Below are 18885 nucleotides of genomic sequence, written 5' to 3'. Positions count from 1 at the left end.
ATCTATCTATCTATCTATCTATCTATCTATCTATCTATCTATCTATCTTCTATCTATCTATCTATCTATCTATCTATCTATCTATCTATCTATCTATCTATCTATCTTCTGTCTATCTATCTATCTATCTATCTATCTATCTATCTATCTATCTATCTATCTTCTATCTATCTATCTATCTATCTATCTATCTATCTATCTATCTATCTATCTATCTATCTATCATCTATCTATCTATCTATCTATCTATCTATCTATCTTCTATCTATCTATCTATCTATCTATCTATCTATCTATCTTCTATCTATCTATCTATCTATCTATCTATCTATCTATCTATCATCTATCTATCTATCTATCTATCTATCTATCTATCTATCTATCTATCTATCTATCTATCTATCTATCTTCTATCTATCTATCTATCTATCTATCTTCTATCTATCTATCTATCTATCTATCTATCTATCTATCTATCATCTATCTATCTATCTATCTATCTTCTGTCTATCTATCTATCTATCTATCTATCTATCTTCTGTCTATCTATCTATCTATCTATCTATCTATCTATCTATCTATCTATCTATCTATCTATCTATCTATCTATCTTCTATCCATCTATCTATCTATCTATCTATCTATCTATCTATCTATCTATCTATCTATCTATCTATCTATCTATCTTCTATCTATCTATCTATCTATCTATCTATCTATCTATCTATCTATCTATCTTCTGTCTATCTATCTATCTATCTATCTATCTTCTGTCTATCTATCTATCTAACTATCTATCTACTATCTATCTATCTATCTATCTATCTACTATCTATCTATCTATCTATCTATCTTCTATCTATCTATCTATCATCTATCTATCTATCATCTATCTATCTATCTATCTATCTATCTATCTATCTTCTATCTATCTATCTATCTATCTATCTTCTATCTATCTATCTATCTATCTATCTATCTATCTATCTATCTATCTATCTATCTATCTATCTATCTATCTATCATCTATCTATCTATCTTCTGTCTATCTATCTATCTATCTATCTATCTATCTATCTATCTATCTATCTATCATCTATCTATCTACCTATCTATCTATCTATCTATCTATCTATCTATCTATCTATCTATCTTCTGTCTACCTATCTATCTATCTATCTATCTATCTTCTGTCTACCTATCTATCTATCTATCTATCTATCTATCTATCTATCTATCTATCTATCTATCTTCTGTCTATCTATCTATCTATCTATCTATCTATTTATCTATCATCTATCTATCTATCTTCTGTCTATCTATCTATCTATCTATCTATCTATCTATCTATCTATCTATCTATCTATTTATCTATCATCTATCTATCTATCTATCTATCTATCTATCTATCTATCTATCTATTTATCTATCATCTATCTATCTATCTTCTGTCTATCTATCTATCTATCTATCTATCTATCTATCTATCTATCTATCTATCTATCTATCTATCTATCATCTATCTATCTATCTTCTGTCTATCTATCTATCTATCTATCTATCTATCTATCTATCTATCTATCTATCTATCTATCTATCTATCTATCTATCTATCTTCTGTCTATCTATCTATCTATCTATCTATCTATCTATCTATCTATCATCTATCTATCTATCTATCTATCTATCTATCTATCTATCATCTATCTATCTATCTTCTGTCTATCTATCTATCTATCTATCTATCTATCATCTATCTATCTATCTATCTATCTATCGTCACGGCGCCATGTTTGACCAGTTTCCTTGCACCGCAGTGACATCTACTGGCCAACATGTGACACTACAACAAATGAAACGCGTCTCATCCCGTCAGGTGTCTGTTCTGTCGTGGCTGCATGAAACTGTCTCAGTTTCCGTCCATATACTGTATCAAAACTGTGATTGTTTCAGCCTCATTCGAAAAGTAAAATGCATAAAAGTTACAGACTACTGGCCTAAGACGGCTTATGAATCTGTGCTCTATGATTTAATTAGTTCTCTAAAAGAATTCAGATGATTATAATGGCTTTATTGAAATGTTTCCACTCTGTTCTGGTCATGCACTCCCTGTTTTGTTTTCATAAAGTTTTATAACACTATTCAGTGGTTCATATAGTAACAAAAATACTCAGATTCCACAATAAAAAGCAATGCCTTTGCTTTAAAAGTTTATGCTGGATATCTGGCCGCTATAATGTGCAGTGAGTGAGATCTTCCATCTCCTTTTACTTGTACTGCTCTCAATGCTCTTTCTATAATATATAGTTCATAAATCCTGGGAATCAAGGCTATCAAAAGTAAACATTTCCGCCAAAACAAAACGCTTTCGCAATAAGTGACAGTAAAAACATTCTTTTATTTTCACCTTCAGTTGTTATGAAATCATCACAATCGAAGCCAATAATAATAATAATAATAATAATAATAATAATATTACAGGTGGACAGCTGTGTTCTTACAAAGGGTCATTGTTACATAAATACAACAATTCTTTAATACAGACACACAGTTTATATTTACCAACAGAAAACAAACAGACAAAACAAACAAACATAATCCTAAGACTACAAAGGTATATTATGGTCATTTATCATTTACATATTTTGTATAGTTTATGTGGCATCTTCAGTGTTTGTGTGGAGTTTTTTTGTTCGTTTGCTCCGAGACTTTCAGACGTCGGCGTCTCATCTCGGGCCGAGCTTCAAGGGGGACTTGGGAGACGAGAGGTTCCTCTTGCCGTTGTGGGGCTTCGCTTTCAGGTTCTGCTTCGGAGCCGTTTTCAAGTAAAAATTAAGCTAAAAAAACAAACAAAAAAGAGCATGAATGAAACTATTTACAAGCTAAAAAGTCATCGGAACAGAAGGAAAAGCAGGACGTGGTGGTGAAGTTATGTGATTAATGCTGGGATGGGGAGCCGACCTGTATGGCCTCCGCCGGGCCCACGGTGACGGTGCTGGTGGAAGGAAGGTAGCCGGGGGCCGAGGCCGTCGCCGTGTAGGTGCCGGGCAGGAGCAGTCTGAAGTAGTCGCCGTCCACCCCTGGGAAAAACACACAAAGAAATAAGATCTCCACTTCTAATAGGACTTTACAGCATCCAGTCTGTACAGTTAAGCAGAAAGCACAAAAAAACACTGTTTATTTGCCAAATTTACATGAAATTTGACAACGTGATTATTTTTATGCCATTAGACATTCGCCACAAGTTGTTATACACATAATATTGTCATGTAGCACATGACAGGAAGGAAAAATGTGCTGTGAAGTGGAACCAATATTTAGAAATGTACTGTATCAAGTGAAGTCAAATGGTGGGTCACCAGCCCTAACTGGGTCATCAGCTCCTTGTGAAATTAGTCAGGGGCAAAAACAAAAACAAAAAACATCTATTCATGCTTCATAGAAGGTGGATCATAAGTTTATTAAGTAGGTTTGGTTACATATGCTGATTGTTGATGGTAAACAAACAAAAAAAAAAAAGCACAGTGAAAACTACACCGCAATTGAATTTCTTTCCATATTTGAGTTCTAGAAATCACGTTTCAGTTTGAATTTGAATTAAACATGAAAGGGAATAACGTTTTTTCTTTTGTTTTTTGGGGTGGTGTGTTGACCTACTGTAAAATTCTTATTGAACTATTTCGGGTTCAAACTGGACTCTGTATTTATTAAAAGGACTAAAACAAAAAAGTAGTATTATGTGGCAGCTTGAAGGTGGGACTGAGAGACAGGCCAGCTGAGACACAGTGCTTTAACTCCAGTGGAAGTCATGGGACGACAGGTTAAACAAGCTGATGTTCCACGACTGTCCACTAGGGGAGCACTTGTTCTATTCCAGGGCTCTGAAACCTTGGAGACCAACAGACTTGTTTTCACAATTTTACACCAAATAATAAAGAAAACCAAACATCTAAATTCTCTAATATGAAGAAAAAAAAACATGTTTTTTGATGAACAAACAAAAACTGAGGTTGCATCTATAGTATTATAGATACCATTTATATATATTTTATAACATTTTTAGCTCTTGTAGCCATTTTTAGAGATGTATTCCTCTTTGTTTCATTTATTTACTTTTTTTTGCTTTGCTTTCTTATGTTTATTTAATTTTTTAGATTTGATTTTAGATATACTAACAATAACAATGCTTTTTTTATTTTGCTCCATTTTTTCTCTTCTTTTTGTGCTTTTTTCTTTTCTTTTTTCACCAACTTCCGTTTTTTCTTTTGTTCTTATACTGAAAAAAACTCTTTACTAGCAATTTGCATCATTTTAACTTTTTTTGTTTTAAGTAGTTTTAGCTCTTTTTTAATCTATTTATATTTTCATAACAATCCCCGCTATTCTGGCCGTTTGTAGCTGAGACATTTCTAACGACTAGAATTCTTTATTTACATAATATCACCTAAAATATTTCACGTGAGATTATTTCATATGAAACACAAATGAATGAAGAGATTTCTAAAGTTTCCGACCGTTTGATGAATATTGTTTCTTGAAACAATTGAGAGGAAGGTAACTTTGTCCTCGTACCGGTGGTGACGTCGTGGTTGTTTCCCGCCACTGAGATCTCAGCGTTGGCGACGGGGTTGTTGTTCTCATCATACACCAGGCCTTTAATCCCATGATGCACCTGGGGAAAGAAGGGAAACGCACGTTTTTCCTTTTGAACGGAGGGTGACGGTTCATCACGGCGGTTCCACGTCACTGTGGTTCCACGTCACGGTGGTTCCACGTCACGGTGGTTCCACATCACTGTAGTTCCACGTCACTGTGGTTCCACGTCATGGTGGTTCCACGTAACTGTGGTTCCACGTCACGGTGGTTCCACGTCACTGTAGTTCCACGTCACTGTGGTTCCACATCACTGTGGTTCCACGTCACTGTGGTTCCACGTCACGGTGGTTCCACGTCACTGTAGTTCCACGTCACTGTGGTTCCACATCACGGTGGTTCCACGTCACTGTGGTTCCACGTCACTGTGGTTCCACGTCACGGTGGTTCCACGTCACTGTAGTACCACGTCACGGTGGTTCCACGTCACGGCGGTTCCACGTCACTGTAGTTCCACGTCACGGCGGTTCCACGTCACTGTGGTTCCACGTCACGGTGGTTCCACATCACTGTAGTACCACGTCACGGTGGTTCCACGTCACAGCGGTTCCACGTCACGGCGGTTCCACGTCACTGCGGTTCCACGTCACGGCGGTTCCACGTCACTGTAGTTCCACGTCACGGCGGTTCCACGTCACTGTGGTTCCACGTCACGGTGGTTCCACGTCACGGTGGTTCCACGTCACGGCGGTTCCACGTCACTGTGGTTCCACGTCACGGCGGTTCCACGTCACGGCGGTTCCACGTCACGGCGGATCAGTGCAGTTTTACGTTTCAGTGCATTTGAGGTGAAAAACGTCGTTTGTGGGGCAAAAGCTTCCCAGAACCTGAAGATGTTTTCAACCGTTCTGGACTGAACAACAGACACGAGAGGAAGAAGAAGTCCGGCGCAGCGTCTTTGTCTTATTTTGTTGCACCAGGATCAAGAAAAGCCTCGTTCAGAACGTTCAGTTCAGTTGCATCACACAGTTTTGCTCATATTTCAGTCAGTTCATCCAGGAAAGCCTCTGCCAGGATAAACAACCAGCCAGTGAATCAGCCTCGCCACGATTCCGTTGCGCAACTGTAAAAGCTTTGTGTGTAAAAGTTGTAAATACTGCAATACTTAATTGACACAACTGGGGGGGGGGGGGGGGGGGGTCCTGACCTGCTCCAGGTAGGACACCAGGGCCTCTCGGTTGCCCAGCCACTCCCTGGGCAGCACCGCCTCGGGGGGGAACTTGTCGCAGCTCAGCTCCAGAGTGATCTCGAAGCAGTTGGTGTACAAGTAGTTGAAGTCCTGCATGCCTGCAAAACACCAGCAGTTTACATGAGGAACATGATGAAGAGCGTCAGGGTGGAGTGTTGCTCAATTCCTTTTTTCTTTTCTTTTTTTATTAGATGAAGTCATACAAATGTTTCACTCATGAGGCCGGGGGGGTTCAAGTGTAACCTCCCAGAGCGTGACATAACACTGAGCTAAAAGAGCTGCTCAAATAAACACAGTTCTCCCGTTCTATGCGCCCGGGGGCGTTTTCCTCCAAGTGGAAAGGCAGAAGACTGACATTCCACAGAGCAGGATTAACACACAGGAGAGAAGAGGGTGTTGGTATTGTTGCAGCTCCACACTAACGGAGATGGAACTGAACTGAAGTCACGTCCAGGCAGCTCCGCGTACTGGATGTCGTTAAAAAACAAACAAACAAACAAACCTGCAAATAGTCCTGCAACACCACTGCAAATCTTTCCCTGCTCTCAAAGTTTCCCAACACAAAAGCCAACAGCAGAGTGGGATGAGGAGCTTCACCTGTTCAGTGCCGTGGAGGGAAAGTATGACTGCTTCGTCTTGTCAAAACAGGAAACTGCACATTATGGCGACATCAGGAGAGTCTTCACTGGACCAGCGCTCCACAGTTCACCATGTTTACTTTCTTCTTCTTTATTCTTTTTTGCAAACTATTGGTTTGTTTTTGTTCAGATAAACTCTCTCACACACACGGACGAAATGCAGCCAGTGGTTAAGATAATGGAAGTAATGAGTCACAAATTGCCTAATAATAATAACTATAATAATAATAAAATTTAAATAATAATAATAATAATAATAATAATAATAACTCCAGACCCTCCAGGTCGGTGGAGTGCCCTTGTCACAGGTGGAGGAGTTCAAGTATCTTGGGGTCTTGTTCACGGGTGGGGGAAAGATGGAGCGTGAGATCGACAGGCGGATCGGTGCAGCGTCTGCAGTTATGCAGACGTTGTATCGGTCCGTCGTGGTGAAGAAGGAGCTGAGCCAAGAGGCGAAGCTCTCGATTTACCGGTCGATCTTCGTTCCTACCCTCACCTCTGGTCATGAACTATGGGTCATGACCGAAAGAACGAGATCCCGGATACAAGCGGCTGAAATGAGCTTCCTCCATAGGGTGGCTGGGCGTCACCCTTAGAGATAGGTTGAGGAGCTCAGTCACCCTTAGAGATAGGTTGAGGAGCTCAGTCACCCTTAGAGATAGGGTGAGGAGCTCAGTCACCCTTAGAGATAGGGTGAGGAGCTCAGTCACCCTTAGAGATAGGGTGAGGAGCTCAGTCACCCTTAGAGATAGGGTGAGGAGCTCAGTCACCCTTAGAGATAGGGTGAGGAGCTCAGTCACCCTTAGAGATAGGGTGAGGAGCTCAGTCACCCTTAGAGATAGGGTGAGGAGCTCAGTCACCCTTAGAGATAGGGTGAGGAGCTCAGTCACCCTTAGAGATAGGGTGAGGAGCTCAGTCACCCTTAGAGATAGGGTGAGGAGCTCAGTCACCCTTAGAGATAGGGTGAGGAGCTCAGTCACCCTTAGAGATAGGGGGAGGAGCTCAGTCACCCTTAGAGATAGGGTGAGGGGCTCAGTCACCCTTAGAGATAGGGGGAGGAGCTCAGTCACCCTTAGAGATAGGGGGAGGAGCACAGCCATCCTTAGAGATAGGGTGAGGGGCTCAGCCACCCTTAGAGATAGGGTGAGGAGCTCAGTCACCAGGGAGGAGCTCGGAGTAGAGCCGCTGCTCCTCCACATCCAGAGGAGCCAGCTGAGGTGGCTCGGGCATCTGTTTCGGATGGCCCCCGGACGCCTCCCGAGGGAGGTGTTCCGGGCATGTCCCTCCGGTAGGAGGCCTCGGGGCAGACCCAGGACACGCTGGAGGGACTATGTCTCTCTATGGCCTGGGAACGCCTTGGGGTGCCACCGGAGGAGCTGGAGGAAGTGTCTGGGGTGAGGGAAGTCTGGGCAACTCTGCTCAGACTGCTGCCTCCGCGACATGCCTGGATAAAGCGGTAGCCAATGGATGGATGGATGGATGGATAATAATAATAATAATAATAATACAATTTAAATAATAATACAATTAAAATTATTAAAAAATAATAATAATAAATAATAATAATAATAATAATAATAATAAAATAACAAATAACAAATAAAAATAAAAATAATGATAATAATGATCTTGATTAAAGATAGAATGGGGGCACTGTAACAAAGTTAAATATACCAATGAAAGTGAAATCAGTAAGTGTCTAAATCAGTCAGAAGACATTAGATTGTATGTCTGGCAGTGTTGCAGCCGCACTTTGACCCCAGGATGCTTTTTTCAGGAGGATTTGTTGACCAAGTTCAGTGCAAAGTGTCCCCAGTCAGTGTGACACAGGAAACACTTTCAACCTGCCTCCGGTGCAAGAACTCATCAGAACTGCTGAACTCTGAGTGTGAAGTTTTGGTAACACGGGAGCAGAGCTGCAGGCTGACGGCCTCCGTGTGACTCCACATTGATGCAGTGACTGAACTCTGACCTGAAGAGGCTTGGTGGTGTTATGGGGGGCCGCCGTGGCCGAGACGGGGGCGAGCAGACCAACCGGGCAGAACGCAGAGGAAACACTAACTACACCTATTTCTCGTCTTTACTACAATTTCCATGATCTCTTACTTTACTTATAGAGTTAAAATAACAAAAACAGCCTGGAAATTATTTAGATGTATTACTCATACTTTAAAACACTATGTGGGGGATTTTGTTAAATTACAGTAACTCTAGCGTCTCATTGATTTTCCTCCATTAGAACATTGGATCATAGGCGCTGCATTCAGAATCTGCTGTGTCTGTGTGAGCTGGACTGGCTCCGCCCACACACGCCCATCTATGGGAAGAGGAGGAAGAACTTCCTCTTGTGGTGCCATGTGCCAGAGCAGAGCTGCCTGATTGTGGGAGGAGTCAAAGGGGAGGAGCCTACCTTGATTGTGATTGGCTGAACCCCCGATGACACTATATAGGGTTTGATTTCTGATTGGCTGGTTGGAGCAACACACTTTTTAAAACCTGGAACAACCAGGGAGAGAGAGGACACACTTTCTACACTTCTGGGCGTCGTTCCAGGTGTGGAGACGATTAGTACTGCTGGAGAACCTTTAGGAAGTCAATTTTACAGAATATGACCCCTTTAAAATACAAGTTAATTAGGCCATCCTGTTAAAAAATGTCCCTCCAAATTCGACCTGTCTTCCATATATCAGTGATTCCTAACCTCAGCATCTATTTTCTCTGAGGATGAACTCTTTGGCTTTACTCTCCGTCTGATTGGTGTCGCCTCAGCTTGAACTTTCAAACTTTCAGTCACCAGTTTTTCACTTCCGTGTGTTTAAAATAAGTGCTATACAAATAAAGTTATTGTTATGTTTGACACCCCTGTGTTAAAATCAAAATGGCTTCACGACCCCCCCAAAACTCTCCCCTTGGTTGTAAATCACTGTCATATACAACCTGAGAGCACGGAGAAGCTAAAGAAGGAAATCTATAACAAATATTGACAATTTACTTATTTCAGCACCCCAGAAGAGTCTGAACATCCGCTGGAGGCCTGCAGCAGAAATAATACTTTCATGAAAACTTTTGTAGTTTACAAAAAAAAAGAAAACTTGTTTGTTGTTAAGGAAAAAAACCAAACAAAGTGTTTAACTACTACAGCGGTGCTACACTCTGGGGTCACAGCTGTTGAGGTGGACGGGCTGAGGAGGTGAAAGACGAGCCCTGGCAGAGTCGGCGGATTCGTGACGGGAAAACGCCAGCGAGCGAGTCAAAGCATGTCGTCCATGCTTTAGTTAATGCCAGAGCCTCCCGTCACTCACGCAGGTCGGCCTGGACTGTCTCTGGAGCAGGATTACACTCAGTATTAAACTGTTTTTAATATCAGGTGTTTCAAATCAGCCCTGAATTCCAACATGTTTCCATTCCCTCGTCACAGAATCCTAGTTTACATTGTCCTATTATGATTACTACAGTGAGGTTATGAACCAAGAAGCAAAACATATACCTTTAAAGTTAAAATATGATCTTTTACAATATTTATTAATGCCTGACTGACACGTGTGTAGTGAATAATCAACATTTAGTCCATGAGCCGAATCCAGGTCACCAGAAGGTGGAACACATATGTGTGGAATAACCCTGTTTAATGTGAAAATGAACAGTTAAATTCCATTTGTTAATTGTCTGCTGACTAAAATACAATACTGGACATTGAAGTGAAGAGCAGAAAGCAACAACGCTCAAAGTAACACGTTAAATGCATAACAAACATGTGGATTTCAGAATATTTAGATTTTCTTCAATAAATGTCATTAAATGTGAAACTTTTCAGAAAGTACACACACTTCTTTCCACAACAACGTTTGCAGCCGCTTGTTCAACTTGTTAAATTGTGGCACTGATGTCATTTTCTCAAAGCTGGAGCCTAAAGACATTTTACTTCTATGAACCCCCCAGACCCCCAAATAATCTGATAAAAACACATTTACATCATAGAAGCATACGAATCTAAAGGTTGTATCACAACTCTGGTGGGGAACTCATTTTCCTAAAGGACCACGTGGAAAAAGTAGCACAACTATCAAGGGCCGGGACTTGAGTTTCACTGAGTTTTGCTCAATAGAAAGTTTATTTATTTATTTAAAAACATTTTTATTTTTTTTTACATGATTTTCAAGATGACTCAATTTTGAGTTCAGTAAACAAGTAAATAAAAACTGTATTTCTATCATTTATTGTCTTTTTTTTCTCCAGAGTGAAACAACAATTTTGTCGTAATAACGTGAAATATTTGACCATTTTATTATTATTTTTTTTTCATTTTTTTTGTGAGATGCTGATTTATTTATTTTTTTACCTTGTTTTGAATCCTTTTTGTGTTCACATTTTATTTATTGTAGTTTCCCAGGTGAAATCGGACAGTTTTACTGGTCGGTTGTGACAATGTGTGGTAATTCCTTCTTTCGTTAAGATAAGAGAACAAAAACAACATACTGTATATGATATTTGAGCATTTTAGACCTAATAAAGCCGTTAATAAGAGTCATTTTCATTTGATTGAGGATTTTGAAGTGACACATGGGGGCCGGTCAAACAGAGGTTAAAGGTCAGTGTACGACCCCAACGACTGGTACGATATCGGGCGAACACACGTCAGTAAAGGTACGTTTAAAAACGCCAACGGTTCCCGAGGTGTGTCCTCGCTGTGTGAGCGGCGCCTCCTACCTCTGGACAGGGAGTACCAGCTGGCGCCGTTGGTGATCCCCTCGTCGAAGAAGTCGCCGCAGTTCCAGCCCTTGTGCATCCAGCTGTGAGCGTAGGAGTACGTCCTCGCCAGCTGCCGCCACAAACGACACACAGCGGTGAGATCACACGTTTTCGGCGGCAACCTGGCGGGACTCGTCTAATGTTTTGCTCCTTAACCTTTCTGAAGAGCTTGTCGTCCGGCGTGGCGGCGTACGTGGTCCGGCCTCGGGTGCGGGGGTCCCTGGACTTGTCGAAGGGGTAGTTGGCCACCACGGCGCCGCCGTGCAGGTTGGCTGACAGGACAAAATTGTAGTTTTGCATCCATTTTATGATAGCCAAGGTCTCTGGTTCAACCTGGAAGAAGTTACTCTTTGGGTTAATGTTCAGGAAACGTCATTGTTATACATCAATAATCCTTGTTTTGCTTGTAAACCATGCAAATCTTCTTTCATCTCACTGTTGGTTCGTGTCAGTTCTGCCTGCTTTTGTTTAATCTCGCGGGGTTTTTTTTTTTTTTTTCCACTTATGTCATGGCGACTGAATGTGACTCCCCCTTGAAGAGGAGTAAATATTATTCCTGAAAATAAGCACATACTCAAAATGACGCCGTCCGCCTCTGGCTGTGAAACTGTCAAAGCCTCCCACCTGCGGTGTATTGTGTTAAATTAAAGTATTACACACAATCTCCACTTGGCCCGTGACTTTTCCCAAACATCAATGGATGAACATCTGGTTTCCTTTTCACCCAAAGCCACTGGCCTTTCTGCTCGGCTGGCTCTCTGGACAAATCCCAGGTTTGTCTGCGTTGCCATGTGCACAACTATTATTATTTGTTCTTTCTTTCTATGTAGCTTCACTTCACCTTGAGGCCTGCAGGCTCATTAAATCACTCCTTGCTGGCTAAATAGACCTACTTTTGATATGTTATATCAAGTATATATCATACTTTTGGTATGATTAGTACTCAGTGGACGAGTATTTCTTTTTCTATTTCTATTTCGTTTCAAGTAATTCTGTGTCTTGCCAGGAACAAAAAAACACGCTAACTTTTAAGCTTTTAATGCATTTCCAGCATCAACCTGGACCAGATGCTGCCACACAAAATCCCACGCATTAAAATTCCACTTTTGGGGGGGAGCTGCCGTTTATTTTCTCTTTCAGCGTGAGCTTTCCTCACACACTCTCAGCCGCTTGTCATGTTTGGAGACCGAGAGGTAATTCCTCTCCTTGAAGAAGGTATGTGAGACAATAAACAAGAGTCGGACTCGGTTCGAGAATAATCGCGACGAACTCAGTCTGCTGGCCTTGAACGGAGCAGCTGAAGCAGACAAGCAGGAGATATATATATATATATATATATATATATATATATATATATATACACACACACACATACAAACAAGCTAATTTTTCCCATATACTTTCTAACTCATTTGAGATCCATAGTTTACATTCCTCATTTCATTTTGTTCAATTCTTTTTATATAATCAGTCTTTGATAACTTCTGTTGGGATCTACATATAGTTGTGATAAATCATTTTGTTCCATAGATTTGTATGGATTTGTATTTATCTATTTATTCTACATTTATTCCGTACATTTGTATAATTTTGTGCTTTTAACTGTTCACTGTAATGTCACTATTTCATATTGTTTTAAATTAAATTAAATTAAATTAAATTAAATTAAATTAAATTAAATTAAATTAAATTAAATTAAATTAAATTAAATTAAATTAAATTAAATTAAATTAAATTAAATTAAATTAAATTAAATTAAAAGGACCACAACAGAAATGATCTTAATCTTATTTGTGAATTTTTTATGTCATACTCTGGGGGGTTTTTTACGTCATCAAAATGTTTAATACTTATTTGTATGTTTTATTGTGTATGTACATGTAGAAAATCCAAATAAAGTCATTCATCCATGGGACTTGTCGTGACGCTCAGAGGTGAAATGATCTTTCACGCAGCGTTGAGGGCCGCCCTCTGCTGACCAATCAGCTGTCACCGTGCACATGCTGGCTTCATGGTGGGCTCTTTTGGTCGAGGCTGTACAAATACAATCATTTCCAAGAACAGGCGCTGCTGTCAGTCTGTGGCGTCCCATCAGTCAGGAAAACCACAGAATGATTAAACCTTCAATTGAGCATGAAAAGTGCCTGATATTTGCAATTAAAGGGAACTTTTATGTCTGTGGGAAATGATAAATAACGTTTTTTTCCCCGACAGTACAAGTGAAACATTATGGTTGAGTCGCTGAGCGTGTGCCGGCTGGGACAAAGCTGTGGCTTCTTGTGGATTTAACCCCGAGGAACATGAACGAGGAGCTGGAACAGTGGCACAGTGACTCTTTTGTGTTTGTCTGCCAGCGGGGGGTCGTGAGGCGAGACGGCCAGCGCTCATGGAAGACGGATGACGGGAAAATACCTCCAAATGACTCTATGGATTTCTTTTTCTTTTTTTTAATTTGACAGAAAAGCTATCATTTTTCAAACACAAAACATCGTGATAAGAGATTGACTGGGATCACAAATTGAAGTGACAGTGTCAGATTTCCTTTTCTAACCTTTTTTAAGGTTAAATGTTGTTTTGCGCTTAAGTTTCTTTAAACTTGACTCCATCTAACTCACTATAAATTCTGTATTAAAATGCAAATCACCATGTTATTTATTTCATTGTGTTATTAAAACATAGTAAAACTGTTGCTTTCTGCTGTGTTGAATTAGTGAACACTGACACACATTCCTTCTTTGTTACTCTCGGCCTGAGTTTCCAATAATTCTATTGATCAATATAGAATTGGTCAATAGAAAAAAAAGTTAAAAAAAACCCAAACAAACATATTATTTTAATGCTCGTATATCACTACAATATGGCATTTTGTACTTTTTGTTCATTACCTACATCCTTCATTGACACTTTAATTACATTGCAGCACCAAATATGTTTCAGTAATTCTTTTATGTGTAAGTCTTCAGTATTTAAAAGAAAATAATAATAATAATAATGTAACCAGAACATTAATTACATGAAACCAAGTTTCAGTTCTTGATTTGCTTCATATTTTCCACAAAGCTCACACGGCTATCTTGGCCGTGGACTTCAGGACATGGAACCCCAGTATGTTACTCTAAGTGCTCCCAAGCAGGGAATTCAAGGACTTAATGAGGAACAGAAGCTCTTTCACTGTCTCTTCCCTACAAACACCACTGCACCCTGGAGGACCCTGGCCATAATACTTATAATGTACTTGTTGGCAGAGCACGCCCTCTCACGTTTCACTCCTTATTTCATTTCACACTTCAGCAAACTATTCTACGTGCACAGTGAAGTACGGAGGCTGTTTAATCACCCGGAACCGAGCCAGGTCTGTCCCACGGCCAATACCAACGGCTTCTCTGTCTCCACTGCCCGTCAAAACACAGAAATGACTCTCTCTGTTACCAGGGCGAAATTGTACTTAATTACAAGGGAAAAGAAAGTACGCTTCACAAACATTCATCAAAGTATTAGTTCCTCTTTACCCACATTCAAGACTTACATGTAAATTCACGTTTAAACCAAGTTTCTTAGAAAAAGTGTAAAAGGCAGACATTATGACAATTTGTCAACAAACTTGATTAGAAAGCAAGGATTTTTACTGGAATTTGAAAATACGAGATGTTAAGTGGTTTACATGTGCCAGTCCAATGACATACTCCCCAAAAGTAGCCCTTAATTAAAGGAACGTGAGCATTTCAGCGTTGTTCTCGGTGGAACATGAGGGGAACGCAGCAGGAAGCGTTGCTCAATAAGCACTTTAGCAGTGTTCTGGAAGAGAAAACCATCCTTGGTTCAGAGAAAAACCCTTTTTGAAACAGAGGCCAGGAAATGAGCGGATGTTTGAGTGAAAAGGCCGGTTTTGGAGCCTGGATGGAGAGTCTGGCGGCACCGCAGGGTGGCAGGTAACAGTTACACTCCGGAGGTCAGGTCAGTTTCTCAGAGTGGCGACGAAAACACAAGAATGTTCCGCCGGGAGCAGGAACATTTCCAGCGCCTGCGTCTCACCAGGTGAGGACGGGAGCGCAGATACCTCAACTAGTGAAAAGCCTTCAGAAAGCGTACGCCATCCCACTGTGACACTCAGGGGGTATTTTTGGACGAGCTATTGTTTCAGCTGGGAGGCGTAAGGCTGCTATTTGTGCCTCCAGTTTCATGTTGCAACTAAAAACAAAGGCGGGGCAACAACCTCCTTCCCGATCAGGCGACAAAAGTGCAAAACGGCGGTTTGTGAGACTGACCTGATGCTCCCAGTTGTCTGGAAGAGGCAGGTGGTGGTTTCGCCCGTTGGTCTTCTCGTAGTAGTACATGAGCGCGTTCAGGTCGGGAAAGTTCCGGTTCAGATCGATTTCTCTGGCGTTCCCTCGACCCACGAGGTAGCCGTTGAACTCTGGACCCTGTTGGGGGGAAAAAGAAATAAATCAATCAAAAAATAGAATCACTCATTGTGAAACTGTCATCGCGCCGTGACGTTTTGGCTTCAGAGGCTGGAGGTAAAGCATTTCTCAAGCTGTGACTTGATATTGCTTTGGAAGCCGGGGGAGGAAAAGGGACGTGATCATTCCTCCACGTCGAAGAGGCCATCCGACCGCCGGCCGACCGCAGCAGCATAGTTTCCAAAAGAAACACACATTTCACAGTGATTTACCCAATATCCTCCCTCAAACCTGAAAAGGCCACTCAAACAATGCCATAAAAACCAGCAATGCTCAGTTTCCAGTAAAAAAAAAAAAAAAAAGTTTTTTTTTCAGATTTTTGCATGAAAAAAGTTCTTTTGTCTACACAAACAAACAAGAAAAAGCTAAACCGTGTCATCCCAGTAGCTGGAAAATGAAAAAGTCCTGCCGTCCCTGTCCAGATGCTGCTGCACCCAAACATCTGTTGATGTGACAAATTACAGTGCGCAGCGCCGGTGTTGTCTGAGAGGCAGAGAGACGGACTGTCAAACGCTCCGCCTGAGGACGTATAATTAGTCTCACATGGATTGTGTGTGTTTGTGTTGGAGTCGGTCGAATTCGTATTGGTTTTTTTGTTGCAGTCTGTATTTAGCTTTGATATGGAGCTCGGGGGTTTTTCTTAAAGAGCAGATGGTATCATTACAGTGGAGAAACACTACCTGCTAGTGTTTGGCTGCTGCTCTTGAACACACATATTCATTTTGTTCAATACATCCAGATACACGTGGGCTGTGTGTTCAGGTGTCCCTCCTCTGTCAGGAAGCCAGAATATTTCCCCCCTCAAGCAGAAGGTTGGGTAAGAATAACAGCCAGGGAGCTTTTTCACACATTGTTTCTGGATTTTTTTTTTCTTTTTTGAAATGTAAGAATGTTTTCCCAAATGTAAAATTGTCTCTCATTTTGTGAAAGTGTTCCACATGTTTTGCACGGCGGTGGGGGGGGGGGGGGGGCACGTCACCTGTCTGGCGGCCACCTCGTAGCCGTCGGGGTTCATGGACGGCAGGATGTGGATGCGCGTGTCGTGGATCAGCCTGGTGATGCGCTGGTTGCCGGCGCGGTACTCCTCGCACAGGAACTGGGCCAGCTTGATGAGCAGCTCGCGGCCGAGCACCTCGTTGCCGTGCATGTTGCCCACGTACTTGAACTCGGGCTCCACTGGGGAGGAAGTGAAGAGGTGGAAGGGCGGTGAGGCCTCACGTGGGACATGGAGAAACAGTAAATCACCTTGGACGGTTGTTTATTTGGGCGGAGCCGCGTGCTGATGTTGTCCTCATGGCGGGATTCTTAACAGACACAATTCACCACTTTGGTCACAAGAGCTTCGAAATACTATTAAAAACACACGTTCAGATTGAAGAACTGTCCCGTAGTGAAAGTGACGTGGCTTCACATTCGTCAGAAGGCCGACGTAAGGAAGCAGGTATGACATAAGCCACACTTTTTGTTTGCTCTCGGCTTCAAACTGAGATCACTTAAGGTCATTTATGTGGATAAATGTCTCCACAGGCTCCTGCAATAGTGTTGCTGAGAATCCAGATGAATTCCAAAGGTTTAGAATGATCTATCATTAAAAAAGATCTATTAGGTCAAGTTTTTATTTTTGTTTAGTTCATTTTGAAAAATGTAGTTGACCTAGACTGAGCCTCTACTTCAGAACACTTTGTGTGAAAAGTCGTCAGCCACATCACAGATCCAGCCAGAGAAAACACAGAGAAGATCTGGGTTTTTTTTACTTTTAATTTGAGACTTTTTCACATGTTGAGAAAACAACGGTGACTATGTTGGGTTTTTTTTCTTTTTTTTCCGTACATTTCTTGATAAGCACATTCGAGGTTACGGAGATTGTAAAACCCCGGAGCGTCTATTTGAATTATTTGGACAAGGTCAGTGAACGGCTGAGGGACCAGCCTAACCCCCCCCCCTCCTCCCCAGAGTCCCTCATTAATCACCGCCGGGAGAAACCAAGAGACACGGACAGTGCAGGGACGTCGTCTTAAGTGTGGTACAGACATACTTTGCTATTGTTTGTGGGAGAAGTAAGTGTTGCCCTTGGGGGGGTGGAGGAGGGGGGTGGAGTTAGGGCGAGGGTATTGTGAGGTTGAGTAGATACTTCCAAATTTATCAACGCCCTTCACTAATTACTTCAGGCACCCAAATGGCAGCCCGGGCACTGCAATTCACCTCGTTTTCTTTTAACACCGGGCCAGTTGGCCTGGAGTTCAGAAAAAAAAAAAAAAAAACCACACACACAATAAAAAAACTGTTGGCTCTGGTGTGCAAGCTTGAGAAACACACACACACACACACATACACGCACACACACCCTCAGCAGCATGTAAAAGAAGTGAACTTCCTCAGGAGGGTTTGACCCAGACGGGAGCCGAGGTCAGTCCCTCTCCATGGAGTGTACGGTTCCTGTTTTTCACTCTCCGTCACCTTGCAGCAGAACAGGCGCACATCCTTCTATTCTACTGAAGGAAACCCCTACGTGTGCAAACACAGTGGGGGAAAAAAAAATAGTAAAAAAAATGCAAGCTCGGTCGCAGCCAAGAAAGCATGGCCTGCAGTTGTCAAGTTTTTTTTTGTTTTTTTCCATCCCCCAATAGCTGCTATTAAAATTGCAAGAGTGGAAAATGTCTTGCCTGTGTGTCAAGTTCCAGGTAAAAACAACAAATTTAATGAGGTGTTTTTGATTCTCGCTTGTTGTTTTTTTTAAACAAAACACCTGAAGGAAGGAAGAATAGTTTCTTTGGGGGACTTGTTGATTCAAACCCAACCTCCCCATGGTTCAGATTTTGCCTGAAAGGAATGGCAGACGTTTGCCCTTTTCTCTTCTGCACACTCGGGCAGGTTTGTGTGAATCAGAAGACGTGTAAATCGGACAAAAAGAAAGTCCCAGCTGAACGCTGCCCCTCGCCCCGCGGTGCGCCGGGTGTTACTCACGCGCCTCGTGGACGCCCGGGTTGTCGCTGACCTCCAGCACGTAGAGGTGGCGCCCCTCCACGCTGCGCCCGATGCTGTAGATGCGGGTGACGTAGGGGCACTCGCTCTGCACGGCGAACAGGGCTCGCACCATGTCCTCGTACCGGTGGTGCTGCAGGTCCGACCCCGACGCCGGGGGCCCCGTCGCCCAGAGCAGGAGGGCCGGGAGGAGCCGGGGGAGGAGGGTCCACGC

At 41.9% G+C, this 18885-nt stretch overlaps 1 protein-coding gene across 1 annotated transcript in view; it reads right to left on the bottom strand.

The window, feature by feature from the left end:
• Positions 1–2378: 2378 nt before the first annotated feature.
• The window catches only part of cpn1 (carboxypeptidase N, polypeptide 1), a 16727-nt gene continuing 220 nt past the window's right edge, over positions 2379–18885 (bottom strand). Inside the window, exons 1-9 of the mRNA XM_080516695.1 lie at positions 18654–18885; positions 16669–16865; positions 15495–15650; positions 11386–11562; positions 11188–11299; positions 5801–5940; positions 4573–4672; positions 2962–3080; positions 2379–2837 (exon numbers count right to left, since the gene is read on the bottom strand). The exon at positions 18654–18885 is cut by the window's right edge and continues 220 nt beyond it. Of these exons, the coding sequence (XP_080372821.1) occupies positions 2727–2837; positions 2962–3080; positions 4573–4672; positions 5801–5940; positions 11188–11299; positions 11386–11562; positions 15495–15650; positions 16669–16865; positions 18654–18885 (1344 nt within the window). The 3' untranslated portion in view covers positions 2379–2726. The remainder of the gene's footprint in view (positions 2838–2961; positions 3081–4572; positions 4673–5800; positions 5941–11187; positions 11300–11385; positions 11563–15494; positions 15651–16668; positions 16866–18653) is intronic.

The sequence above is a fragment of the Blennius ocellaris genome, assembly GCF_963422515.1.
Source record: "Blennius ocellaris genome assembly, chromosome: 21".
Classification (NCBI taxonomy): Eukaryota; Metazoa; Chordata; class Actinopteri; order Blenniiformes; family Blenniidae; genus Blennius; species Blennius ocellaris.
The sequence above is the reverse complement of the archived record's forward strand: the minus strand, read 5'-3'. Positions and strand labels throughout refer to the sequence as shown.